Source organism: Rhinoderma darwinii, chromosome 3 (genome assembly GCF_050947455.1).
Source record: "Rhinoderma darwinii isolate aRhiDar2 chromosome 3, aRhiDar2.hap1, whole genome shotgun sequence".
NCBI classification, from domain to species: domain Eukaryota; kingdom Metazoa; phylum Chordata; class Amphibia; order Anura; family Rhinodermatidae; genus Rhinoderma; species Rhinoderma darwinii.
Genome location: NC_134689.1, coordinates 87,363,578 through 87,390,551, shown reverse-complemented (window position 1 = coordinate 87,390,551; position 26,974 = coordinate 87,363,578). Strand labels below are relative to the sequence as shown.

The 26,974-nt window shown below is 41.6% G+C and overlaps 2 protein-coding genes across 4 annotated transcripts in view; both read left to right on the top strand.

Moving 5' to 3' along the window:
* Positions 1–18,823, top strand: part of FNIP1 (folliculin interacting protein 1) — a 140,256-nt gene extending 121,433 nt beyond the window's left edge. For all 3 annotated transcript variants that reach the window (XM_075856440.1, XM_075856438.1, XM_075856439.1), the window contains 5 exons: positions 3,458–4,856; positions 7,192–7,360; positions 7,485–7,682; positions 8,705–8,820; positions 14,042–18,823. In XM_075856440.1, coding sequence (XP_075712555.1) covers positions 3,458–4,856; positions 7,192–7,360; positions 7,485–7,682; positions 8,705–8,820; positions 14,042–14,120 — 1,961 coding nt within the window. In that variant the 3' untranslated portion in view covers positions 14,121–18,823. The remainder of the gene's footprint in view (positions 1–3,457; positions 4,857–7,191; positions 7,361–7,484; positions 7,683–8,704; positions 8,821–14,041) is intronic.
* LOC142750375 (uncharacterized) overlaps positions 1–26,974 on the top strand; it is a 468,269-nt gene that overhangs the window by 335,922 nt on the left and 105,373 nt on the right. The gene's annotated exons all lie outside the window — the stretch shown is intronic.

Sequence of the window (26,974 nt, the reverse complement as noted above, 5' to 3'; positions counted from 1 at the left end):
CGCCTCCCATTGAAATCAATGGGAGGCATTTTTGGCCGTTTTTTGGCACGCTTTCTGACGCAGTTTACGTGTCAAAGAACACGTCTAAAAACTCTGTGTGAACACAATTTTAGTAGTTTTTTATTTTTTTATACCTGCATTTTTCTATGGTAAAATATTTAATTATTAGTTCAGAAATTTGCCTGCGATTATTGGGGATACAAAATTAGTTTTTCTCATCACTTTCATTCTGCACATTGCCTGCATGATATCTACTTGCTCTTTAGGTCAATTTTGGGTGAAAAATCGGGCACTTTCAGATGCAAAAATTGCAGGAATAACTCCTTGAAATGGCCACTTACTGTGTGGGCACATTTGCTATGTGGCGCCATTGTGTAGGCTTGTATTTCTCTGTATATAGAAATTGTTGTGTGGGCACACAGATTTCATGGACATAATTACTATGTGGGTAAACTGGCAGAAGGGACGGCTGCATTGTGAATAGAGATAAGAAAATCTTTCCTTTTGATTTGCTAGCCAATCGATTATTTATTTCAATGGAGAGAGGAGAAAATCCATAATGACCAGTCCTTCTTTACCCCGACGTCGTGGGAGAGTCGATAGACCCCTATAAACTATAGATCGTCGGTTCAGCTGACTTCATCTTACGTGTGTAAGCACTTTTAGGCCTAATTCAGACGAGCGTGTTCGGTCCGTGATATACGGTCTGTGTGTCGGCAGCATTTCCCGGACCGAACTCAGTGCAGGGAGCCGAGCTCCTAGCATCATAGTCATCTAGGACGCTAGGTGTCCCTGCCTCTCCGTGGAACTACTGTCCTGTACTGAAAACATGATTACAGTACGGGACAGTTGTCCTGCAGCGAGGCATGGACACCTAGCATCGTACATAACTATGATGCTAGGAGCCCGGCGCCCTGCAGTGTGTTCAGTCCGGGAAATGCGGCCGACACACAGACCGTATATCACGGACCGAACACGCTCGTCCGAATTAGACCTTATGCTGTGCTTGAAGCTACATGGAACACTGACTTCAGATCTAAATATATAGATACACAATAAACATACACTGTATTGTTCATAGTATTTAATAACACATGATATAGCAACTACCAACATTACTACTTTTGTATTTTCTTTTCCTTTATGCTTGCAGAAGATTAAGCTATGTTTAAAAGTCTGTGGGTGTGGTGCACTTATTGTTTCTTGAGCTCTGCTGCCCCCTACTGTGCTTTTTCTGAATGAAGAAGAAAAGTTTTTGTTAAATGTATTACCAGGATTGCAGGATGTCCAGGATTTTTTTTTTTTTTTAAGCTCGCTTTTATACGTTAAGAGGGCTTCTTATGCCCTAAATGATCGAGCCTTTTTGGGCCCTAATGACTCACTACATTTTTTCATTTTTGCCTCTGCGCCTTTTAGCAGTTATAACTTTTTTTATTTTTCATTGACGTAGCTGTATAAGGCTTTGTCTTATGCAGGAGAAGTTTTTTGTTTTTTTTTATAATGTTTTAGCATAAATCTGTATGCTAATATATTATGTGAGTCACTATGACACAGGCTGTTAGTGTTACCCTAAGGCCGGGTTCCCACGGGGCGGATAAACTGCGTAAAAACTGTGCAGCTTTTCCGACCCGCAATTCACAGTACATTCCGTCCGAAAAACCGCATCGTTCTGGTGCATTTTGTGGGACTGATTTTCCGCTGCGGAAGGCAGCGGTAAAAAACGCTCATACTTACCTAGGCCGTTGTAATGGAGATGTGTTCCTCCTGTGCAGGCTGGACTGGTCGAAGAACACAGGTTTATGGGTAAGTATGTTTTTTTTTCTTTTTCCGTAGTTGTGATTTTTGCTGCGAATACGCCACAAGTCGCAACACTTGGCTTTCTGTTGCAGGATTTGCATCCCCATTGAATTCAATGGGGAAAACAAGCAACGGAAAATCAACTAGAACGCAGCATAACTTGACATGCTGCGGATTTGAATTCTGCACCGCAGGTCAATTTATTAACGTTTACGCTGTGGGGTTTTTTTCCGCAGCGTGGGTATGAGATTTACTAAATCTCATCCACTTTGCTGCTACTGTAAATGCTGCGGCATTTTCGCACAGAATTCCGTTGCGGAAATTCTGCAGTGTTTGCGCTATGTGGGAACCTGGCCTAATAGCAAGCTGAGTGTACAGATAGCCCTCACTAGTCTAAACAGAAGCCCCAGAACGCTTTTACATTACCGTGAACTCTGCTCAGGGGCATTGGTAGCATCTAAAAAGATCAGAGGCACAAGCTGTAAGGCATATCTTCCCACCCCCCCCCCCCTTACCCCCAAAAATTTATTGAATACAGCTTGGCTATAAAAAAAATGTTTAAAATACTGTCCCTGGTAATTACTTTGTAGGAAAACCTGTACTCCTAGATACATCAGCCCTGCCCCCTAATAGTTTGCCCCATCAAAACACTAATGTATATATAATAGTATTTCTCTGAATAATACAGTCATGCAGTTACCAAATACCAATAAATAAGGACCAAATAATACTTCCACACCGTGACCACATATATTTACTACAAGCACCAATAATCTCACCATACAGTGGTCACATACACGTTTTACACTGGCACTCTGCAGAGTAGTGTATTATGCTCTGGACCATATATATACATAATGCAGTACAATTTCATACTCCGTGACTCACAGGTAACCTCTTCTTTGATTGGACTCGTTAACTTTTCGTCTCTTTTCTATCCGACCCAGACTTTGATGATAACTTCTCCATTCGACCCAGACTCCGATGACTACTTCTTCCGGTCACCACTTGTTTCCGCAGAGTCTGCTACCCTCTTTAGTCCACAACACTGTTTTAGTGCCCCACAAAAAAATAGTGGCTCCTTTGTGCCTGCCACAGTAGCAGTGCCCCTTGTGTGCCCACAAAGTACTGGTCCCCCCTGCATGACCCCACACAGTAATGGTGTCTTCTTAGTTCCCCCCCACAGGAATAGTGCTCCCGCGCACACCGTTAAAGTGCCACCCAGCATTAATGCCATCTTAGTGCCCTCCACACAGTAACTGTGCCGCCGTCCATAATAGTGCCTCCACTCAATATTGGTGCCCCTTTTTGTTTTACTGTATCTTAGAAGAATTACGTACAATTGTCAGCAAGTTATGTAGGAAACTCCTCCTGATGATAGAAGGATAAGGACAAACTTGGGTGGGGCAGAGGGGTTGTAGGGACAAGAAAAGGGTGATAATCGTGTGTTTGTAATGGATGAGCCTGTGAGCCTTGTTTTCTTTTAATGTAAGCCATATAAACAACTCATAGATTAAGTTACGGTAGAAGTATATGACCACAGTGGAACAATAAGGAAATAATATATGTTTAGGAGTCCAGATACAGGTTAAGAAAACTATCCATTAGCATGGTATTGTAAGAGTTTTACTGAACAATCTTCTCTTGTCTGTTTGTATAGGAGACTTGTATGGCGCTATTGGGTCTCCTGTGCGGTCATCACGAACGGTTGTTGTAGGGAAGAGGCAAGATCTTGTGCAGAGGTTGCTGTATTTCCTTACCTACTTCATTAGGTGTTCTGAACTTCAAGAGACCCACCTCTTGGAGAGTGGGGAGGATGAAGCCATCGTTATGCCCGGTACCGTCATCACTACCATGCTGCAGAAAGGAGAGGTAGAAGAGACTGACTATGTGCTAATCACAATGCACAAGAATAAGGGCTGTTTGATAAGCAGTGATTCAGAAGAAATGCGAACTTCTGGAAGTAGGTGTCAGTGTTGTCAGTGTCCCCTCACTGACCAACAGAACAAAGACCTGCTTCTGGAAGACAATCTCAAGAGTTCCTTTTCAGATTCAATGGAGGCAAGTAATGATGGGAGCCATCAAGTTTCTCGATCATCCAGCCAAGAGGAAGACTGTTATTCTGCAGTCTATAAGGATAAATCAAGAACTTGTTTGGATGCGAAGATAGAGACTGTCATTAACATTGGGGCAGCTCCATTAGAGAAATGTGTCTTGGCAGTGGGGAGTCTTGAGCCAGAAGTTCCGGGGTTGGAAAATGAAAAACGACAGGATGAAAGCTTAACTGTCAAAGTCATGAAAACTAGTGAAATTAGTATAGAGAAGAAACCTCCTGACAAGTCTGCAGCAATGCCGTGTGGTTCTGGTCATCTTTTGAACAAGGTAAAATTTCAGATTGGCGATTCTATGTCACCCGACTCTGATATAGAGATAAAAATCCAAAATGTAGCAGATCAGATGCAGAAGCACCAGCTTAATCCAGTGCAGGAACAGAGGACACTTGCTGATCACCAGTTCAGAGTGGCAAAACCAAACGCTGAGGACCAAAAAACTGGTGGGTTATCTGAGAAGCTTCCCCGGATGGCAAGCAAAATTCAAAACTGGAATTCTTTTAATCCTGAAAACATTAGTATGTTTGATGAATATTTTCCAGAAGATGGTTCTATTGAGGTGAAGATCATTGATGATATTCCAAAACAACGTGCAAAAAAGTCTGACCATGACAGTGACTTGGGATGCTCAAACAAACTTTGTGAGACAGATAACTCATCTTCTGATGTAAGAAATTCAGTTCTTCCGAATTTATGCAAAAACTGCTTCGCTGAGAAGGACCAAAGAGACAAAATCTCTGTTTCTGTCCCCCATGGGGATAAAGCAAAATCTGAAAGTATAGTTGCAGTGGGTTCTGACTGGGATATTCCGAGGAATGAGAGCTCAGATAGTGCCCTGGGCGACAGTGAAAGTGAGGATACATGCCACGAGCCTCATACACCAAGTATTCATTATTATGGGGCCGAACAGGAAGAATGGATGGAAGAAGAGGAAATACAGTTTCCAGGGTGAGGAGTTATTTGCATGTTATTGATGTCTATTACACACAGATGTATATCTTGTTACCCAATACCTGACACCGATAAAAACGATTAAATAGACCGCAGTGTAATGAGAAAGTAAATGTAGACCCTGCATTTAAGCCGAGCGAGCGGTGTATGGACTCAGACTGTTCTATTGAGCCTGCACAACACTCCGAGGAAAGCCGATCCATACTGAAGCGACGCACGCTCACCCGAGCACTTCTGCTGCTGCTTCGTTTTAGTGATGGTGGGGGTCCCGGTGCTCAAACCCTTACCAATCAAAACTTCTGAATGTCACTATGACATGTCCAAAGCTTTTTTTAAAGTTTAGTTACACTTGGAAGTAGGTATACATTTTTAGAAGCGGCTTCTGTTGCTAAGCTACTTGCATATCAACTCTGGTTGCCATTACATTGCAAGGTGATATAGTGGAATGGTTCGAGAACAACTTTCAATCTCTGCTCTCATAGGCAGTCAAATCTTAGATCTAGGAGCCAGTACCAAAACTTAGGATCCAGCCATAACACATTGCATGGCTGGATCCCTACAACCTGGTTGAAGAGCGATTGATGCACGTTTGAAAGAATAAAATAAAAAAAACTAACTTAATCACTGTATAAACTAACATTCTAATATACTCTTTCAATTCCTCACCATATTAGTTTGCGGTCAGTGAATGAGAACATTTGTTTACATTCAGAGGCAGCATACAGATCTAGCCCTGCTCTCGCAGCTGAGAAGTGGATATAATTGTATCTAGTATAGACACTTCTCTGTGGCCTTAAGGGACAGTTCACACTGAGTTTTTGGACACGGAAAACGCGCCAAAAAATGGCCGATTATGCCTCCCATTGATTTCAATGGGAGGCGGAGAAGTTTTTTCCCGGCTTGCGGGATAAATAAGGGAAATGCCCTATCTTCGGGCGTTTACGCCTCTGACCTCCCATTGACATCAATGGGAGGCAGAGAAAGCGTATTTCACCGCGTTTTATGCCCGCGGTACTCAATGGCCGCGGGCGAAAAACTGCCTCAAAATTCCAAACTGATTTTTCCAGGCAGAATTTTCTGCCTGCAAAAAACTCTGTGAACATACCCTCATAGAGCAGTGTCTAGACTAGATACAATTGTATCCACTTCTCAGCTGAGAGCAGGGCTAGATATGTATGCTGTTTCTGAACGTAAACAAATGTTATCACTCACTGACCGCAAACTCAATATCTTGAAAATGGTGAGGAACTGAAACAGAGTATATTAGAAAGTTGTATAACTTTTCATTTATATAGCAATTTAGTCTTATCTACATAAAACCCCGAAAACCCCTTTAAGGCACTGTCCCGAGCAGTTCTCCGCCTCCCATCAATTACCATATATTTTCTGGCCCACTTCTCTGCTCCTCTATTCCTCAGTAGATGCTTTCCCTTACTCCTCCCCACTGTAATCTCTGTTTCGGGATGGTGCTAGACACACAGCAGCACAGCTGCAATAACAAAATAGCCTCTGCTGCATATTAAAGCCCAGGCAATGCCCCCACCATACATCCTTTACTGGCGGTCTGGAAGCTACTGCACATAGCATATTACACAGTGCCTACCAAGTACTGCCAATTGACAATGTGCACGCACTGTGGGTAGTCCTAATTTGGTACACCGTGTGATTCTGTGGGGCAGATTTATTAAGACTGGCATTTCATAAGCCAGTCTTAATAACCTATTTGCTGCAGTAGGATGCGACACATTAAGAGACAAAAGCCTCTTAATAAATGTCACATTTTTCCGCTGGTTCTGCACTACAATTGTGGTGTAACTACTGCGTCTCATCCATCCATTCCCCCATCCATAAAAATAAAAAAAAAGGCCTACCTCACCGCTCTTCTTCTCCCCACCGGATCCCCTCCGGCTCCCTCTTCATGCCGCAGCTCATTCAAGGTAATAGGAGCTGCCGTACATTTCTTCTATAATTGACAGCAAGTTTTGTGGCATAAATTATAATAAATTTGTTGTTCCGTCAGAGGTCCCGTACCCTTTGACTAGGTCCTCGCCACTTTTCGAAAAGTTGATCGAAAAGTAAAAAAATTGCAAATTGTAGCGCAGAAAACTGCCGTAAACTTCTTGATATGTTCCCTCCTGTGCGTATTTAAGCAAGACCTAGTTGTCCGGTACGATTTTCTAGTGGTTTCCTGCCAGCCAGGTATGGCCTACCTTGGAGATGATATAATCCATGTTTGCCATTTACATAATTTCTGAAAAAGTTACTGCATTCTTTCTAGTACTAAGCTCATGTATATATTTTTCTTCCATCTTCTTTTATGAACATTTTTCAGATCAAAACTGGTGGAAGTGAACTCTGTAAAGCCCAACATTGCTAACTTTGGCAGATCTTTGTTAGCTGGCTATTGCTCATCCTATGTACCAGACTTTGTCCTGCAAGGAATAGGTAGTGAGGAGAAGTTAAGGCAGTGCCTGATGTCAGACTTGTCCCACGCTGTACAGGTATGTACGGATCCAACAGGCAAAATAGTCTCTGAACCAGTTATTCTTGGGAGTCTTGGAGACTGATAAATGATCGCTGTCACTAGCTCGCCAGTTAATTCCGTTGTCTGATTTTCTTCCGTAGCATCCGGTTTTGGATGAACCTATTGCAGAGGCTGTCTGCATTATTGCAGACGTGGATAAATGGTCGGTACAAGTGGCCAGTAGTCAGAGGAGGACGACTGATAACAAGTTAGGCAAGGAGGTGCTGGTATCCAGCCTGATCTCCAACCTACTTCATTCCACTCTCCAGCTTTATAAACACAACTTGTCCGCAAACTTCGTAAGTAAAGTTACTGCTAGCTTTTTTTTTTCCTATTTGGGAAGGGGAGTAATCGTATAGTGGAGCTTCTGTTGAAGAAAAGTGCCGACTTCTTAAAATAATGCAAGAATGCATATCATCATTTCCATCACAAATCCCACATGTTGTTTATTCCCCTTTGTCCTTGTCCGCAACAGATAATATGTATATGGCACAGATAGAGTTAATACCAACTTGTGCATAGCCGTTTTAATTCCTATAAAGGCCTCATCAGGGCAAAATATGGAAACCACGACTATAAACCAGACTTACGGAGTAAATCAATATAACCAATTTTGATTATTCTTAGATGCGCCAAAAGTCCTCCCTTTAAACAGCATCTCTGGGATGGAAGTGAATACTTTGTTTTCATCAAGCAATGCAATACATAAACTACAATATACGACCGTTCATTATATATATTTTTTTTTACCTTCGTATCACTGGTGTTTTTTGAAAAAGCTAGAAATAAGGCTGCAGTCCCAGGAGTTTACAAATGAGGATTTTAATGCTGAAAGCCACGGTACCGTGGAGAAGCACTGGTGTGACCATTAGGTAGAAAGATCAACGTAATAATGAGTTTAAAAAAAAAATCTGCAAGAAAGCGACCAACATGATTCCAAGGAAGATGACAGGGACTATGGGAAGGATTGCACATTGAAACACAACAAAAGGGCTTTGGCCATGATAAGGGACAAAGGAAACTGTAGGAGCTCAACTTTGGAATGACGGTATGTTTACCAAGAGAACATGTGTTGGCACAATAGAAAACAAAAGTGGGCCCACCGCTGACCCCTGGAACCTCAACGATAAGACCCATAAAATAGTCCAACGAGCAATAAAGAAATCATTAGGAGGAATAATGGATGTGTGAGATAGTCAGTGGTTTGTTATAGTGCTGTTTTTCTTTTTGTTTTTTTCATAATTTGTATTTTCACAAATTTGTTCCTCTGCTATTGTAACAAATATTTTAATAATTTACAATTACTTTTCCTATCCGTTAGAGCATCATGCATCTGGAAGACCGACTGCAAGAGCTCTACTTCAAGAGCAGAATGCTTTCTGAATATCTAAAAGGACAGACCAGAGTTCATGTGAAGGAGCTCAGCATGGTGTTAGGGTAAGATATATTTTCAGACATATAACAGCAGCTATGAAGCTAAGGATCCACAGGACTGTCCCTGTCTTAACAAGTGATCCCCCCCCCCATAGATAGGTGTACAATAACCAAAAAGTGCAATGGAGCCTAGCAATGACCTCCTCTACTATACCATAGTTGGCTACATTTAAAAAATAAATTCCAGGAACGCTCAGGGTGTGGCTCCTTTGGTGGCTGTGACTAATGGGCATGACTTCCCAGAATTTCTGCATACGTACAAATAAACAAGTTCTGTACTGGTTTGGCTGACAACTACTATGGTGGCCAGTATCTCCCTCTGGTTATCCGGTTGTTTACAGGCAGGTGATGTCTCACTTTATCACTAGGGCTAGGTTATACTAGTCCTTCTCAATGAATTAGGATATCATCAAAAAGTTTATTTATTTCAGTAATTAAATTCAAAAAGTGAAACTCGTATATTATATAGATTCATTACACACAGAGTGATCTATTTCCAGCATTTTTTTCTTTTAATGTTGATTACGGTAACCGTTAAAGAAAACCCAAAATTTGTGTCTCAGAAAATTAGAATATTAAATAAGCCCAATTTCAAAAATGATTTTTATTACCGAAATTTTGGCCTACTGAAAAGTATGTACAGTATATGCAGTCAATACTTGGTCGGGACTCCTTTTGCATGAATTACTGCATAAACGCGGCGTGGCATGGAGGCGATCAGCCTGTGGCATTGCTGAGGTGTTATGGAAGCCCAGGTTGCTTTGATAGCGGCCTTCAGCTCGTCTGCATTGTTGGGTTTGGTGTCTCATCTTCCTCTTGACAATACCCTATAGATTCTCTATGAGGTTTAGGTCAGACGAGTTTTCTAGCCAATCAAGCACAGTGATACTGTGCCAAAAGTACCAATACCTGGTTTAATAACCAATGTGGGCACGTGCCAAGTCCTGCTGGAAAATGAAATTTAGCATCCCCATGAAGCAAGTGCTCTAAAATTTCCTGGTAGACGTTTGCGCTGACTCTGGACTTGATATAACACAGTAGGCCAACATTTCCGTATTAAAAATAATTTTTGAAATTGTGCTTATATAATATTCAAATTTTCTGGCATACAAAATTTTGGGTTTTCATTAACGGTTAGCCATAATCATCAACATTAAAATAAAAAAATGCTGGAAATCTCTCTGTGTGTAATGAATCTATAGAATGAGTTTTACTTTTTGAATTGAATTACTGAAATCAATTCGCTTTTTGATGATGATCTAATTCATTGAGAAGGTAGATATTGCCACAATGCCCCATATAGATGGTGCCACACACACCCATCCTTGCAGATAGTGCCACAGTGCCCTCTGTAGATGGTGCCACACACACCACTCCATATAGATAGTGCCCTCAGTAGATGGTGCCATACACGCGCATCCTCCTCTGTGGATGGTGCCATACACGCGCATCCTCCTCTGTGGATGGTGCCATACACGCGCATCCTCCTCTGTGGATGGTGCCATACACGCGCATCCTCCTCTGTGGATGGTGCCATACACGCGCATCCTCCTCTGTGGATGGTGCCATACACGCGCATCCTCCTCTGTGGATGGTGCCATACACGCGCATCCTCCTCTGTGGATGGTGCCATACACGCGCATCCTCCTCTGTGGATGGTGCCATACACGCGCATCCTCCTCTGTGGATGGTGCCATACACGCGCATCCTCCTCTGTGGATGGTGCCATACACGCGCATCCTCCTCTGTGGATGGTGCCATACACGCGCATCCTCCTCTGTGGATGGTGCCATACACGCGCAACCCCCTCTGTGGATGGTGCCATACACGCGCAACCCCCTCTGTGGATGGTGCCACACGCGCAACCCCCTCTGTGGATGGTGCCACACGCGCAACCCCCTCTGTGGATGGTGCCACACGCGCAACCCCCTCTGTGGATGGTGCCATACACATCCCCTTGTAGATGGCACCATTGGGGCACTCTCTAGGAGTGGGGGAGGGCTGCTCTGGCTCGTGATTCTGCTCCAGGAGGAGTCACTGTCCATATATGGACAGGGATTTCAGGGGCTCCCTCTGAGCAGAATCCCTGGCCATAATGTCGGCAACGCTTGGGAATAGAAGAGCAGGGAGCGGATGGTTTCCTGCTCTGCCATAGTACTCAATTGTATCTGCGACCTGAGGACACAGATGCAATTGAATATGGCAGTTGGGACTGTGGGCAACTTTGCTATACTCCTTTGTGCTGCAGCTTAAATCCAACAAGCTATAGCAGTTTTAACCCCTATCCGCACCAGGACATAACTGTCCGTCCTCGCGGGAGGTTACTTCCCGCACGAGGACGTACAGTTACTGAGTTAATCCCGGTGCACACTGTCGGCGACAGTGTGCACCGGGAACCGGGAGGTCAACTGTCGCCGACAGCTGACACTCCCCTCTTGCCGGCCAGCGGTCCTTTGCCGCTGATTTCGGCGCATTAACCCCTTAAATTCGGCGATCGGGTGCAATCGCCGAATTTTAGGGGTTTCTAACATATCGGCAGACCCCCGTCCGAAATCGCGGTTAGTATGGCAAACGGAAGCCAAACAATGGCTTCCGGGTCTGCCATGGACGGAAGCCCATCAGGACCAACCTTCGGCTGGTCCTGATAGGCTTCCTGTCAGAGTGACAGGAAGTCACTGTGTCGTTCCCGATGCACAGTGTCGGCGACAGTGTGCATCGGGAACTTGGAGATCAGCTGTCCCCGACAGCTGACACTCTCCAGTGTTGCCGATCAGCGGCTCATCGCCGCTGATTTCGGCAATTAACCCGTTACATGCGGGGCTCGATTGCGATCTCCGCATGTAGCGGGTTTGTAGCGCATCAGCAGCCCCCATGCAATCGTGGGGGCTTCTGATGCGTGTGATGGCACCCGGGGGCCAGACAACGGCCCCCAAGTCTGCCATGTATGTCAGCCTATGAGGATCAGCCTCTGCTGATCCTCGTAGACCAACTGTCAGAGTGACTGTGACGTCAAATTGACAGTTGGAATACGTTACACTACCTAGGTAGTGTAATGTATTCTAGCAGCGATCAGAGCTGCAGGTCAAAAATATGAAGTGTAAAAAGTAAAAAAAAGTTAATAAAAATGTTTTATAGAAGTGTAAAAATAAAAGTTTTGTTTTCCTATAATAAGTCATTTATTATAGGGAAAAAATGAAAACGTTAAAAAAAAGTACACATATTTGGTATCGCCGCGTTCGTAACGACCCAATCTATGAAACTATAATGTTAATTTTTCCGCACGGTGAACGCCGCAAACAAAATAAACGGAAAACTGTCAGCATCGCTATTTTTTGGTCACCACCCCTCCCAAGATATAGAATAAAAAGTGATCAAAAAGTCGCATTTACCCCAAAATGGTACCAATAAAAACTACAACCCGTCCCGCAAAAAACAAGACCTCCCACAGCTTTTTTGACGAAAAAAAAAAAAAGTTACGGCTCAGAATAGCGTGTCCCAGAAAATACATTTTATAGAAACGTAATTTTATTGTGCAAACGCTGCAAAACTTTAAAAAAAAACTATACACATATGGTATCTGCGTAATCGTACCGACCGGCAGAATAAATTAAAACGTAATTTATTGCGCACGGTGAACGCTGTAATAAATAAAGAATTTAAAGTGCCAAAATCGTTTTTTTTTTGGTCACCTTAGCTCTAAAAAAGATCCTGAGGGGCCGAAATGCTCACTATACCCCTAGAAAAATTCCTTGAGGGGTGTAGATTCCAAAATGGGGTCACTTTTGGGGGGTTTCCACTATTTTGGTCCCTCCGGGGCGTTGCAAACCCGACATGGCACTGAAAACCAATCCAGCAAAATCTGCGCTCCAAAGTCCAAAAGGCGCTCCCTCCCTTCTGAGCCTTGCTGTGGGTCCAAACATCCGTTTATGACCACATATTGGGTATTGCCGTAATCGGGAGAAATTGCTTTACAAATGTTGGGGTGCTTTTTCTCCTTTATTCCTTGTAAAAATGAAAAAAATCTATGTTTCCACAGAAAAATAGGTGATTTTCATCTTCACAGACTAATTCCACTAAATTCTGCAAAAAAACTGTGGGGTCAATATGCTCACTATACCCCTACAAAAATGCCTTGAGGGGTGTAGTTTCCAAAATGGGGTCACTTTGGGGGGGGGGGGGGTTTCGACTGTTTAGGTACCACAAGACCTCCTCAAACCTGACATGGTGCCTAAAAAAAGGAGGCCCCAAAATCCACTAGGTGCTCCTTTGCTTCTGAGGCCGGTGTTTCAGTCCATTAGGACACTAGGGCCACATGTGGGATATTTCTAAAATCTGCAGAATCTGGGCAATAAATATTGAGTTGCGTTTCTCTGGTAAAACCTTCTGTGTTACAGATTTTTTTTTATTACAAATGAATTTCGGCAAAAAAAATGAAATTTGTGAATTTCACCTCTACTTTGCCTTAATTCCTGTGAAACGCCTAAAGGGTTAAAATATTTTCTGAATGTGGTTTTGAATACCTTAAGGGGTACAGTTTTCAAAATGGGGTGATTTATGGGGACTTTCTAATATATAAGGCCCTCAAAGCCACTTCAGAACTGAACTGGTCCCTGAAAAAATAGCCTTTTGAAATTTTATTGAAAATATGAGAAATTGCTGCTAAAGTTCTAAGACTTGTAACGTCCTAGAAAAATAAAAGTACGTGAAAAAAAATGATGCAAACATAAAGTAGACCTATGGGGGAGGTTAACTAGTAACTATTTTGTGTGGTATTACTATCTGTTTCACAAGAAAATACATTTAAATTTAGAAAAATGCCAATTTTTGCAAATTTTTGCTAAAATGTCAAGTTTTTCACAAATAAATATTGAATTTATCGACCAAATTTTTTCACTAACCTAAAGTACAATATGTCACGAGAAAACAATCTCAGAATCGCTGGATAGGTAAAAGCGTTCCGGAGTTATTACCACATAAAGTGACACATGTCAGATTTGAAAAAATCATCTGTGTCCACAAGGCCAAAACAGGCTGTGTCCTAAAGGGGTTAAAATAGTAAAGTTATATTATTGTTCGTTTTTCATACACGTTTGGAAAAGGTGAGGAGCGTAGCCAGACAGCTAAGATGCCAGTTTGACTAATAATAAATAGCCTAACCATTTTTTCCCAATATTTACATGAACTCCTCTACTTACGTTCCAAATGTTGCCTCTTTTTTCCCCAGAATTGAATCCAGTGATCTTCCGTTACTTGCTGCAATTGCCAGCACCCACTCTCCGTATGTTGCACAGATCCTTCTGTAAAAAGGGAAAGCATTATCACATCAGGATCTATAATGGAGAGGACAATGTCTTATTGCAGTATTTGGTAGTAGCAGTGGAATAGACTCTACAACAGTTTAGTGTCCCGGCTGATCTTCAGGAAGATATTCAGGATATTCTCCCCATCTTATCTATATGGAACTCACAATGGAAGGAAGAACTTCTGAATCATGAGATGTAAAACACATACAGTTTGGGATCCTTATTACAGCAGCATTTCTGATGCTTCTAAAGACTCGGGACGCTTTTCTTCCTCTTTGTAATTTTGTATGAACTTTTTGAGAATTATTTTTGTAAATAGGGTGAGAAGTGAACAAATGTTGAGTGTGGCTTTGGCTGCTTTCTATAGTACAAGTCTCACTTTTATATAACAAGCTTCACTAGAGCAGGTCATGTGAAGAAGAAAAACATTGCCCTCAACAAAACTGCTCTCCCTTATTTACCAAGGTGTTATTGAAAATGTGCAAGGTTTACTGTAACCTTGTAAATGGAAGACGTGTTGTCGTTTTACAGAAGGATTGTAAAATAAGACCTTAACTCGGCACAGCAATTTGGTTCCTTACTGACATTAGATGCAGCAGATTGAACTGCAGAGGTGGCTCTTTACTATGGGCTTCAAGCTTTAACACTACCTCACATTAAAATTGACCTACTACATAATGAGGGGGCAGCCATATTGCGGGCACAAGCTCGAATCCTGGAAATGTTATTTTTTTTATTTTTTTTAAATAATGTGTATTGTGTAGTTATTCCTCCTGGAAATTTATGAATACATTTACAACTGAGTGTTACCATTCCCCTTGTCAATAGGGTGTGTCACACAGTCTTCCAATGTCAGCACTGATTGGAAGGTGTAGGGACACTCTCCAATTGGCAAGGGGAATAGTAAAACCCAGTTTCCAGGAGGCATTACAGAGGGAACTGCACAGTGCATGCTTCAGAATTGTTATTTTATGAAGAATGCCAGTATTTACTAAACTAGACATCTATGGGGAACTGACGGGTACCTCTTCAAACCCTTCTCCATAAACATATCATGCTGCAGTGAATATACAGTATATTTTGCTTGTGTTGAAAAAAATCAATATACTTTTTTTTAAAGAAAAACATTTTTAGATTTGTAACCTTATATTCATAAAGAAATGACTTCACATCTTGGTAAACAGAATACAGTGTAGCAAAGATTAAACCACTTATTTATACATTTAGGATTTTATCATGCAGCAATAAACCGAATTCCTGTGTCGATGTATTGAAAAGTGCTCTGAGCAGCTGACCACTAAAGGACAAGCAGCGTCTCCACTATGATACAATATTTGGGAGATGTCAAATATTTTAAAATGTGCAAATTCGACTTTTTTTCTCGTTCTGTTTGTTATGGATCCAGCAAATATCAGATTTAATGTTTCCTTTATTGTATGAATGGCAGACCTGCCAAACTCATTTATTCTAGCATCGAGATCTTTTCTTATCACAATTCAAGACTATATGAAAACTGATAATACCAGAAGCAGAAAACTGAGCATTTCCTTATCTCGCACTCTCCCACTTGTCTGATCCCAAGAATGTATTTTACTGTAGTTCTATGGTAGAATAACTTTAAAGGGAATGTGTCGCTAGAATTTTTTCAGTTAAACCATTAGTATTTGAGTGATTACACATTGTTTTAATTTTTTCGCAAGTCAGGAAATAGTATAAATTAGATTTTAATTTATAACATTTCCATGTGCTGGGCACTAGAGGGAGCAGTTCCCAAAATTGCAGCATGGTCACTGTGGTAAAGCAACCTCATTGATTTATGCTGCAAATTTGGGGTGGACACACTTTCCTCTAGTGTCCTCACTAGTGCCAGGAGAAGGAGGGGTTTGAATCTTCAAACATCCTACACTGCGTGCCGCCATTTTCTGAGGGACTGCGCAGTGTAGGAGGATTAGATACAGGGCTCAGCAGAAAGTATAACACGGACATACACTAACATAATACACACATCATATACACGAACATAAATTACCTGCTCCCACCTCCGCTCCTATTGCTTGCGCCTTCGCTTCCTTGAACATATGGCCGGAAGCCGCGGCCGGAAGTAGTCATCTTACTGTCCGGCAACGGCTTCCAGTCCACATGAAAATGGCGCCGTATTTCGCTCTGCGAATTAGCTTAGTTTTGGTCTGTGTGGGCGTACACTTCAGAGTATAAAAAGGCAAACATTTTTCGTTTGTTATGATCTATACAAAGACTGATATTCAATGGCGGGACAACCCTTTTAATTGGCAGAGCAACATGAAAAGATGTTACAAAAGAGAAATAATGCATAGTTTGGCACTTTTACTATAAGCAGTAACATTCTTTTATTTAGAATTTTTTTTTCTTTTGCAGAAAAATTCCCTATGACTAGAACACTGGTTTTTGTATAATTTACAATGACCGTTGGGGTCATAACTATGAAAATAAAAAGGGCAATATACTTTTTAGTGTGTAACACTGATGTAACAGGAAGGAATATTGCAGTCTCTGTCTATATAGTATATATTCCATACTTTGAGACGCATCTAGATTGACATGGAAGAATAAGAAAGTTGCCGTCTAACAACAGGCAGGAACACTTATGCACAATTCTATCAGCTGAAAAAGGTCTTATACAATTTTTTTTATATACTGTATTATTCTGACTATATCATTTCTTTATTGTTAACACAATTCACCTTGGTCTCTATGGCATGATCATTTCATTGGGAGCCTGAACTGCCATGAGTGAATGCAATACCTTACAGATTGATTCAGAAGCAGAACATACCACTTAGGGCTCATGCACACGAGCGTCTAATGGCTCTGATCCACCTCAAAGTTGGATGGAGTAATACGGCACCAATAGACGTTTATGGCTAATTTGTTAAGTTGGGAGTTAAGCAGCCATTTAACATTTCAGTTGCTATTCCAATATATAATAGCTAACTTATTCCTTTGGATGATATAAATTTAGGGAGAATCCCAAGATCCATTTTGTCTAGTTTAAAAAAACAAAAACACTTTCATATTCGGGAGTTCTGAGTTATTAGGGCGAAGTCAGACGTGGTGGATTTGTTGTGAATTCCATCGCAAATCCACAGCAATGTACAGTATATTTCATACTATGCAATGCAAGCAAAGGATGACACCTGTGGCAATCTGCGCCAAAAATCTGCATTTAACACATGCAGATTTTTCTGAAAATTCAGGGTGGACTGCTGCGGATTCACAATGGAAATTGTCCGCCATGTCTGGCTATGTCCAAATCCTCATCTCTTGGCCAGGGTGGAGAGTGGTTATGAAGAACGTCTCGCTCTGGAGGACCTGTCCTGTCCTGCATTACAGGCAACACATTGATATGAATGGGCATTGTGCAATGCCTAATTTCCCCTGTGGTAGCGCTTGTGGGAAAGGGATCAGTTACTGCTAGTTTTCTAATTAATCTGATCTTTGGTGGTCCCACCAGGGGACACCCTCCGATCAGCTTATTTGGAAAATGCCTATTTGTTTGTAGTCGATAGGTACAAGCCCTCTCGTGAGCATTTCAATAAAAATAGCACTTCTACATTTATAACCACATCAAATGATATAATAACCCTTTTAATACAATTCACTTAAAAGCAGTGCTCTGCTAATAACCACGGGCACAGAGCTACACAACATCAATGTCCTCACAGCAGTGTGCATATTATATAGCCGAGACCTGTACCTTTGCCACCTCTCCCCCCCCTCATGTTGATACTAATATTCATAGGTTTGCTACAGTTCTTATTTGCATCCAACCCCTTTAAATAACAGAAGTTCTTCATATACCAGGTAAAAATGTTGCACTCTTGCCCTGTTTCCACAAAGCTCTGTAGTATCCAACATTTATTTAGTGTTTGGTTTCTATTATGTTGTGTATATACTGTACTACTTTCTTTAGTCTTCGATGTAAATATTTTTCATGATCAGATCCAGGTTGAACCCTAGATGTTTCCTGACTTACGTTATTTGCAGTTTACTGCATAAGGCTATATGCACATCTGTGTAGGAGGCTCCTTTTGGAGGACTATTTTTAATGCCAAAATGGCAGACACCTGGTGGAACCAGTCAGAAGCTGCTGGTGTCCATCATGCCATTGATGCGGCCAAGTGGTGTGGTTTCTGCTACAAACAAACTACGACGCAAGTGTGAACAGAGGCTTACATTTATGAAATTTTAGGGGGACAAATATTTTGTGCTATGGAAAGCCCCTGGTGTACATGGTTTAACCACTTATTGTCTGCTCTTACGTGTTCCCAATGTAAACTTACAACTGATGTAAAATAACACCATTTATTTTGCTCAGTCTAATGAAATTTACCATTATAAAAGACATTAATAAGTAAAAAGGGTTTTTACAGCCTCCTGCCCTTGACCAAATTCTGGATCATATGTTAATGTCTTAAATTCTTGGCAGAGAAAACACCCGCTCATGCTGCATGTTTGTAATACCTGCTCCTCCTGGATTGCTGGAAAGCACTGGTGGTTTTGTTTGTTCGCTTACTTTAAATTATTTTGATAAATCGTGTATAATGTACAGAGCCGTCTTCCTGTATTTGTAAATGTTTTTTCCATAATATGCACTGTATTATATTAACTAAACCCAATTTTATGGGCAACTTTTGTGCAATAAATAAATACCAGTCTTGTCAATATTTATTGCTGTTGTGGTTTTTGTTCAGTACAGTTTTGTTAGCTGATAATATAAAAGTAAAATTTTAGGGGCCCGTTCACATCAACATTCAGTTTCCATTGATGGGTTCGGTCAGACCTTTCCGTAGTAGTCACCCATCACTGGAAAGGTAAACGGAAACCATAGCTTCCGTTTACTATTGATTTCAGTGGTAATGCTTCCGTTGCTAATGAGCTAGAGGAACCTTCTATACAGCAATTCTCTTCGATTTGCGTACAGCTTTGTTCACACCACCTTTTTGTGTGCTGTTAAGGTACATATTTTTCTTTTCAGGATAAAAAAAGGTATTTTTAAAACTCGAGGCAACAGTATGCACAACCTGTTGACTTTTTACTTTTATTATACAAAAAACATCTGGAATCCTGTTCGATGCAGGCTCCTACTTGCTGTCCTGTTTTTGTGTTCTGTGGCTTCCTGTTTTAATGGTAAATTTGTCCCCCCAAAAGACTACCGTTTAACAGTATGCCAAAACATGCTGTGAAGATGGCCTCACTCCTATTTTCTTCAGTGAAGAGGTTACCACATGTGTGTGACTAGAGCTGCTAACCTGATTCTTATTTTTTTCTAGACCATTAACCCCTTAAGGACGCAGCCTAGTTTTGGCCTTAAGGCTCAGAGCCCATTTTTCAAATCTGACATATTTCACTTTATGTGGTAATAACGTCGGAATGCTTAAACCTACCCAAGCGATTCTGAGATTGTTTTCTCGTGACACATTGGGCTTCATGTTCGTGGTAAAATTTGGTCGATATATTCAGTGTTTATTGGTGAAAAATTGCAAAATTTTGAGAAAATTTTGAAAAAACTGCATTTTTCAGAATTTAAATGCATCTGCTTGTAAAACAGACGGTTATACCACCCAAAATAGTTACTAGTTCACATTTCCCATATGTCTACTTTAGATTGGCATCGTTTTTTGAACATTCTTTTATTTTTCTTGGACGTTACAAGGCTTAGAACATAAACAGCAATTTCTCATATTTTTAAGAAAATTTCAAAAGCCTTTTTTTTAAGGTACCTCTTGAGTTCTGAAGTGGCTTTGTGGGGCCTATGTATTAGAAACCCTGATAAAACACCCCATTTTAAAAACTAGACCCCTCAAAGTATTCAAAACAGCAGTTATAAAGTTTTTTAACCCTTCAGGCATTTCACAGGAATTAAAGCAAAGTGGAGGTGAAATTTGCAAATTTCATTTTTCTTGCTGAATTTCAATTTTATTCATTTTTTTTTCTGTAACACAGAAGGTTTTACCAGAGAAACACTACTAAATATGTATTTTCCAGATTCTGCAGTTTTTAGAAATGTCCCACATGTGGCCCTACTGCGCTCGTGGACTAAAAGACAAGCCCTAGAAGCAAAGAAGCACCTAGTGCATTTTGAGTCCTCTTTTTTATTAGAATATATTTTAGGCAGCATGCCAGGTTTGAAGAGGTGTTGAGGTGTCAAAACAGTAGGAATCCCCCAATAGTGACACCATTTTGTAAACTACACCCCTCAAGGAATTCATTTAGGGTTGTTGTTACCATTTTGACCACACATTTTTTTCACAGCACGTATTTGAATTGGGCTCTGAAATGAAAAAAATGTCATTTTTTCCAATAAAATGTCATTTGTGATCAAAATTTCTTATTTTCACAGGGAACAAAATACCCCATTTTGTTGCCCAATTTGTCCTTAGTGTGGCAGTACCCCATTTGTGGTGATAAACTGCCGTTTGGGCCCATGGGAGGGCTCAGAAGGAAAGGAGCGCTATATGTTTGTTGGAGTCCAGATTTTGTTGGATTGGTTTTCGGGTGCCATGTCACATTTGCAGAGCCTCAGAGGTATCAAAGCAATGGAAACCCACCAAAAGTGACCCCATTTTGGAAACTACACCCCTCAAGGAATTCATTTATGGTTGTTGTTAGCATTTTGACCGCACAGTTTTTTCACAGCACCTATTTCAATTGGGCTGTGACATTAAAAAAATGTCATTTTTTCCAATAAGATGTAATTTTTTACCAAAATTTCTTATTTTCACAGGGAACAAAATACTCAATTTTGTTGCCCAATTTCTCCTGAGTGCATCAATACCCCATTTGTGGCAATAAACTGCCGTTTGGGCCCATGGGAGGCCTCAGAAGGGAAAGAGCGCTGTGTGTTCTTTGGAGTACAGATTTTGCTGGTTTGGTTTTCGTGTGCCATGTCGCATTTGCAGAGCCCCAGAGGTATCAAAGCAATGGAAACCCACCAGAAGTGACCCCATTTTGGAAACTACACCCCTCAAGGAATTCATTTATGGGTAATGTGACCATTTAGACCCCATAGTTTCTTCACAGAACTTATTTGAATTGGGCTGGGAATGAAAACAAAATTATTTTTGTCAAATAATATGTAGTTTTGGCTGAAAATTTCTTATTTTCACAAACAAAATACCCCATTCTGTTGCGCAATTTGTTCTGAGTGCCGCAATACCCCATTTGTTGTGATAAACTGCCGTTTGGGCCCATGGGAGGGCTCAGAAGGAAAGGACCACCATTTGGCCTACTCGGGATTTTCTAGTGCGAAGTCATGTATGCAGAAGCCCCTGAGGTACCAGTACAGTTGAAACCCGCAAGAAGTGACCCCGTTTTAAAAACTACACCCTTAAGGCATTCATCTAGAGGTGTAGTGACCATTTTGACCGGAGACCTACACCCCATAAACTGTAATGTGGGTTCTCCCGGGTATGGCAATACCCTACATGTGGCTGTTATCAGCTGCCTGGACACACAGCAGGGCCCAGAGGGGAAAGACGAGGGGGGATAAGCTGTGCGGAGTGCATCAGGGTAAGTAAAATTGGGGTAAATTATAAACCAAGGGATGTATGATAAATTTTAAAACACTTTCATACAGAGCTCTGGTTATTCGGGACACGTGTCACATTGATATATTGTGTCCTCCCTTATCCCCCTCTTATAGCAGACTTTGCACCTCTTTTGACTTTTTCCCTTCTTGCCAGTTTGGGGAACTTCCCCTGGAAAGTGTTGCCCTGGTACGATGCGTGTGGGCTTGCTTCCAGAAGTACTGGGTGCCCCCCCTTCTTGGTCCCTAAAGATTAGGTTCTTGATAATCACCTCTTGAAATTCCAGGAAAGTTCCCGTCTGGCCTGCACATCGACGTAGCACGTACGCATTGTACAAAGCCATCTATATGATGTTCCCGGCCAGCTTCTTATACCACACCGCATGGCGCTGTAGGGCTTCAGGGCTTGATCTTACAAGTCCATCACTCCCATGTACCTATTGTAGTCCAGGATGCAGTCTGGTTTGGGGGTGGCCTTTCCTTCATATATCCTAAACCTGTAGGTATACCCTGATGCACTCTCACAGCTTATACATCTTCACGCCATACCTTGCCCTCTTACCCGGCAGGTACTCGCGGAATTGAACCCTCCCTTTAAAATGTATCAGGGACTCATCAATAGAAATACACTTCTCGGGGGTGTATGCTTGGGAAAACCGGGCACTGGAACGGTCTAATAGGGGTCTCCGTTTAGACAAACGGTCAAAACTGGGATTATCTCGTGGTGGGCACGGCTCATTATCAGTATAATGTAAGAAGCCAAGTATTGCCTCATTTATTTATTTTTTTAGGTTCCAGTTCAGTTCTGAAGTTGCTTTGAGGGGCCCATATATTAGAAACCCCTATCAAATACCCCATTTTAGAAACTAGACCCCTCAAAGTATTCACAACAGCATGTAGAAAGTTTATGAACCCTTTAGGTGTTTCACAAAAATTTAGAGCAAAGTAGAGGTGAAATGTACATTTTTTTTTTTTGTCAGAAAATCCTCTTTATACCATTTTTTTTATAACACAAAAGGATTTATCACAGAAACGCAACTTAATACGTATTGCCCAGATTCTGCAGTTTAGAGAAATATCCCACATGTGGCCCTTGGGCGGTAATGGACTGAAGCACCGGCCTCCGAAGCAAAGGAGCACCCAGTGGATTTTGAGGCCTCTTTTTTTATTAGGCACCATGTCCGGTTTGAAGAGGTCTTGTGGTGCCAAAACATTGGGAACCCCCCAAAAGTGACCCCAATTTGGAAACTAGACCCCTTGAGGAATCCATTGTAGTTTTCTTGGGGTGCATGCGGCTTTTTGATCAGTTTTTATTCTATTTTTAGGTGGCGTGGTGACTAAAAAACAGCAATTCTACTATTGGTTTTTTTTCGTTTTTTTTTACAGCGTTCACCGTGCGCTATAAATGACATATTCACTTTATTCTGCGGGGCGATACGATTACGGCGATACCAGATGTTTATAGTTTTTTTTTATGTCTTATGGCGTTTGCACAATAAAATACGTTTTGTAAACAATCATTCACTTTTTGTGTTACCTTATTCTAAGAGCCATAACGTTTTTATTTTTCAATCAATAAAGCCGTGCAAGGACTTATTTTTTGCGTAACGAACTGTAGTTTTGATCAGTACCATTTTTAGGTACATGCGACTTTTTGATCTCTTTTTATTCCATTTTTTGGGAGGTGAAGTGACCAAAGAATTGTGATTGTGGTTCGGTTTATTATTATTTTATTTTACGGCGTTCACCGTGCGGGATAAATAATGAAATAATTTTGTAGTTCAGGCCGTTACGGACGCGGCGATACCAATTATGTATAGTTTATTTGTTTGTTTATATATTTTTATTAATAATAAAGGACTGATAAGGGAAAAGGTGGGATTTTTACTTTTATTACTTTTAAATCTTTTATTTTCTAATTTTTACACAACTTTTTTTAACTTTTTTTTCACTTTATTACTTTGTCCCACTAGGGGACATGAGGGCAGGAGGCCCTGATCGCTATTCTAATACACTGCACTACATGCGTAGTGCAGTGTATTAGAACTGTCAGCTACTCACTGACAGCAAGCATAGTGGGTCCTGACGTTGTCAGGACCCACTAGGCTTCCGTCTATGGCATAGCCGGACGCCATTGTTTGGTGTCCGGTTGCCATAGTCACCATCGCCGGCCGCTATCGCGTAGCAGGCCGGCGATGGCAGCTTAACCCCTAAAAAGCCGCGATCTCTATAGAACGCGGCTTTTAAGGGGTTAATCAGCGGGGACACAGCGATCGGTCCCCGCTGTAGGAGCTGTGACAGCTGCTGAACAAGACAGCAGCGTCACAGCTCCTGTATGTGTCGGGAGGACGGCCGAAACGGCCGTTACTCCCGAGACGTACTATTACGGCATGGAGCGCGAACGATACAGCTGCCATGACGTAATAGTACGTCAAGGAGCGGGAAGGGGTTAATAAAAAAAAAAATCACACCAAAAGTTTTTGATGTACGGTATGTTTGTAGGTCAAGCTACTGATATGATCAAATAAGCAGCATTTACTGTGTACTATACAATTATTATAATTACAATCTGCACAAGGTCGCACAGCATCAAAAAAAATCACTGACCTCTTTTTTTTTCTTTTCTTAATGGACACTAGAAGAAAGTAATCCATTTTACAGACTGTCTGTGAATTGACAAATGCAGCAAACCTGGTAATATCAGGATGTACCTGTGGATTTACATGGGTCTGCAACTTCTGTAATTGCTGTTATATAGTTAAGGCTAAGTTCACACTTCCGTCAGAGGAAGAGATGACTGAAAATCCAAATGGAAAGCACAGCTTTGGTTTGAATTATCATTGTTTTCAATGCTAATTCTTTTGTTTCAGTTGGATTCAGTTTGCCTCCATTTTGCTAGATTTCAGGTTTTAAAAAAAAAAAATGAAACCTAGCGGAACGGAGGCTAACTGAATCCGACTGAAACAAAAGAATTCGCATTGAAAACAATGGTAATTCAAACGGAATCTATGCTTTTAGTTTTTATTATCGGTCATCTCTTCCTCTGGCGGAAGAGACCTAAACGGGAGACAATGCTAGTGTGAACAGCCTAAGAGCTCAAACAACAGTATCACTAGTTGAAGACAATCATGTTGTGGCTCATGTTTTGGGCACCCATAGAGAAGAAATACTATTTAGGCCAGGTTCAAATATAGCGTTATGTTTGGGGGGTTTTTATGGCGTTTTTAGAGGTGTCTTTTTGTACATGTGTTTTCAGTTGTTTTGTGTTTGTTTTCTTTAGGCATATTAAAAAGTGTAATTTCTACTCGCCCTAAATTTTCTTTCCTTTAGTCCAAGCAGCAGAACCTATTCTATCCTTCTAAAAGACAGGTAGAATCAATTACACAATGTGACTACTGTGATGCAATCTGTTATAGGGTAGTCAATCCAATTATTTATAAAAACAAAGAAAATAGACTCCCTGTCTGCTGAACAAAAAGCAAACCTTTTTATTGGGAGGGAAAGCTGTGCTGCTACTTGGACTTAAAGGGGTTGTCCAGGAATACATTTTATTAATATTTTAACTTAATTGGACATATTTAAGTACATTTCTAATATAATCTCTGTTTACCTGTGTCAGCGTTACTGTATTCTGAACTGCGGTCACGTGACCGCACCGAGAGTAAGTTTTTCATTTTCTGTGTCTTTGCTCCGCAACACTTCCGGCTGAGAAAGGCACGTTACGTCATCAACTACAGTTACAGGCAGTGGGCCGGGCGGATGTTTCATGAGCTCCTCAGAGCTCCGCCTCCTCTGGTCCTGCCACCTGTAGACATACACAGCAGGAAGTACTGGCTGAGCAGAGACACGGTTGTCTCTGATTGTACACGCCCTCTCCTATCTCTGAGTTCCTGCACTGTCTGCCCGTCTCCTCATCTCCCGCGCTGCCCCACCTCACGGAGGCGCCCCCCCGGCGGCGGCACCCGCAGGGATGATGGGGGTTATATACAGGAATGATGGGGCCATCATCCCTGAATAGAACTCCCATCGTCCCTGTGCATAACCCCCATCAACACTATATGACCCCCCCATCATCCCTGTAAAGAACCCCATCATCCCTGTGTATTACCGCATCATCCATTTATTACCGCATCATCCATTTATTATCTCATCATCCCTGTGGATGATGAGGTAATACACAGATGATGGGGGTTATATACATGGATGATGACGTAATACACAGGGATGATGAGAGTTATACACAAGGATGATAAGGTAATACACAGGGGTGATCGGGACTACATACGGGAATAATCGGGGTTACAGTGAAGGAAATAAGTATTTGATCCCTTGCTGATTTTGTAAGTTTGCCGACTGTCAAAGACATGAACAGTCTAGAATATTTAGGATAGGTTAATTTTACCAGTGAGAGATAGATTATATAAAAAGAAAATCAGTCAAAATTATATATATTTATTTGCATTGTGCACAGAGAAATAAGTATTTGATCCCCTACCAACCATTAAGAGTTCAGCCTCCTCCAGACCAGTTGCACGCTCCAAATCAACTTGGTGCCTGCATTAAAGACAGCTGTCTTAAATGGTCACCTGTATAAAAGACTCCTGTCCACAGACTCCATTAATCAGTCTGACTCTAACCTCTACAACATGGGCAAGACCAAAGAGCTTTCTAAGGATGTCAGGGACAAGATCATAGACCTGCACAAGGCTGGAATGTGCTACAAAACCATAAGTAAGACGCTGGGTGAGAAGGAGACAACTGCTGGTGCAATAGTAAGAAAATGGAAGACATACAAAATGACTGTCAATCGACATCGATCTGGGGCTCCATGCAAAAATCTCACCTCGTGGGGTATCCTTGATCCTGAGGAAGGTGAGAGCTCAGCCGAAAACTACACAGGGGGAACTTGTTAATGGTCTCAAGGCAGCTGGGACCACAGTCACCAAGAAAACCATTGGTAATACATTAGGCCGTAATGGATTAAAATCCTGCAGTCCCTGCAAGGTCCCCCTGCTCAAGAAGGCACATGTACAGGCCCGTCTGAAGTTTGCAAATGAACATCTGGATGATTCTGAGAGTGATTGGGAGAAGGTGCTGTGGTCAGATGAGACTAAAATTTAGCTCTTTGGCATTAACTCAACTCGCCGTGTTTGGAGGAAGAGAAATGCTGCCTATGACCCAAAGAACACCGTCCCCACTGTCAAGCATGGAGGTGGAAACATTATGTTTTGGGGGTGTCTCTCTGCTAAGGGCACAGGACTACTTCACCGGATCAATGGAAGAATGGATG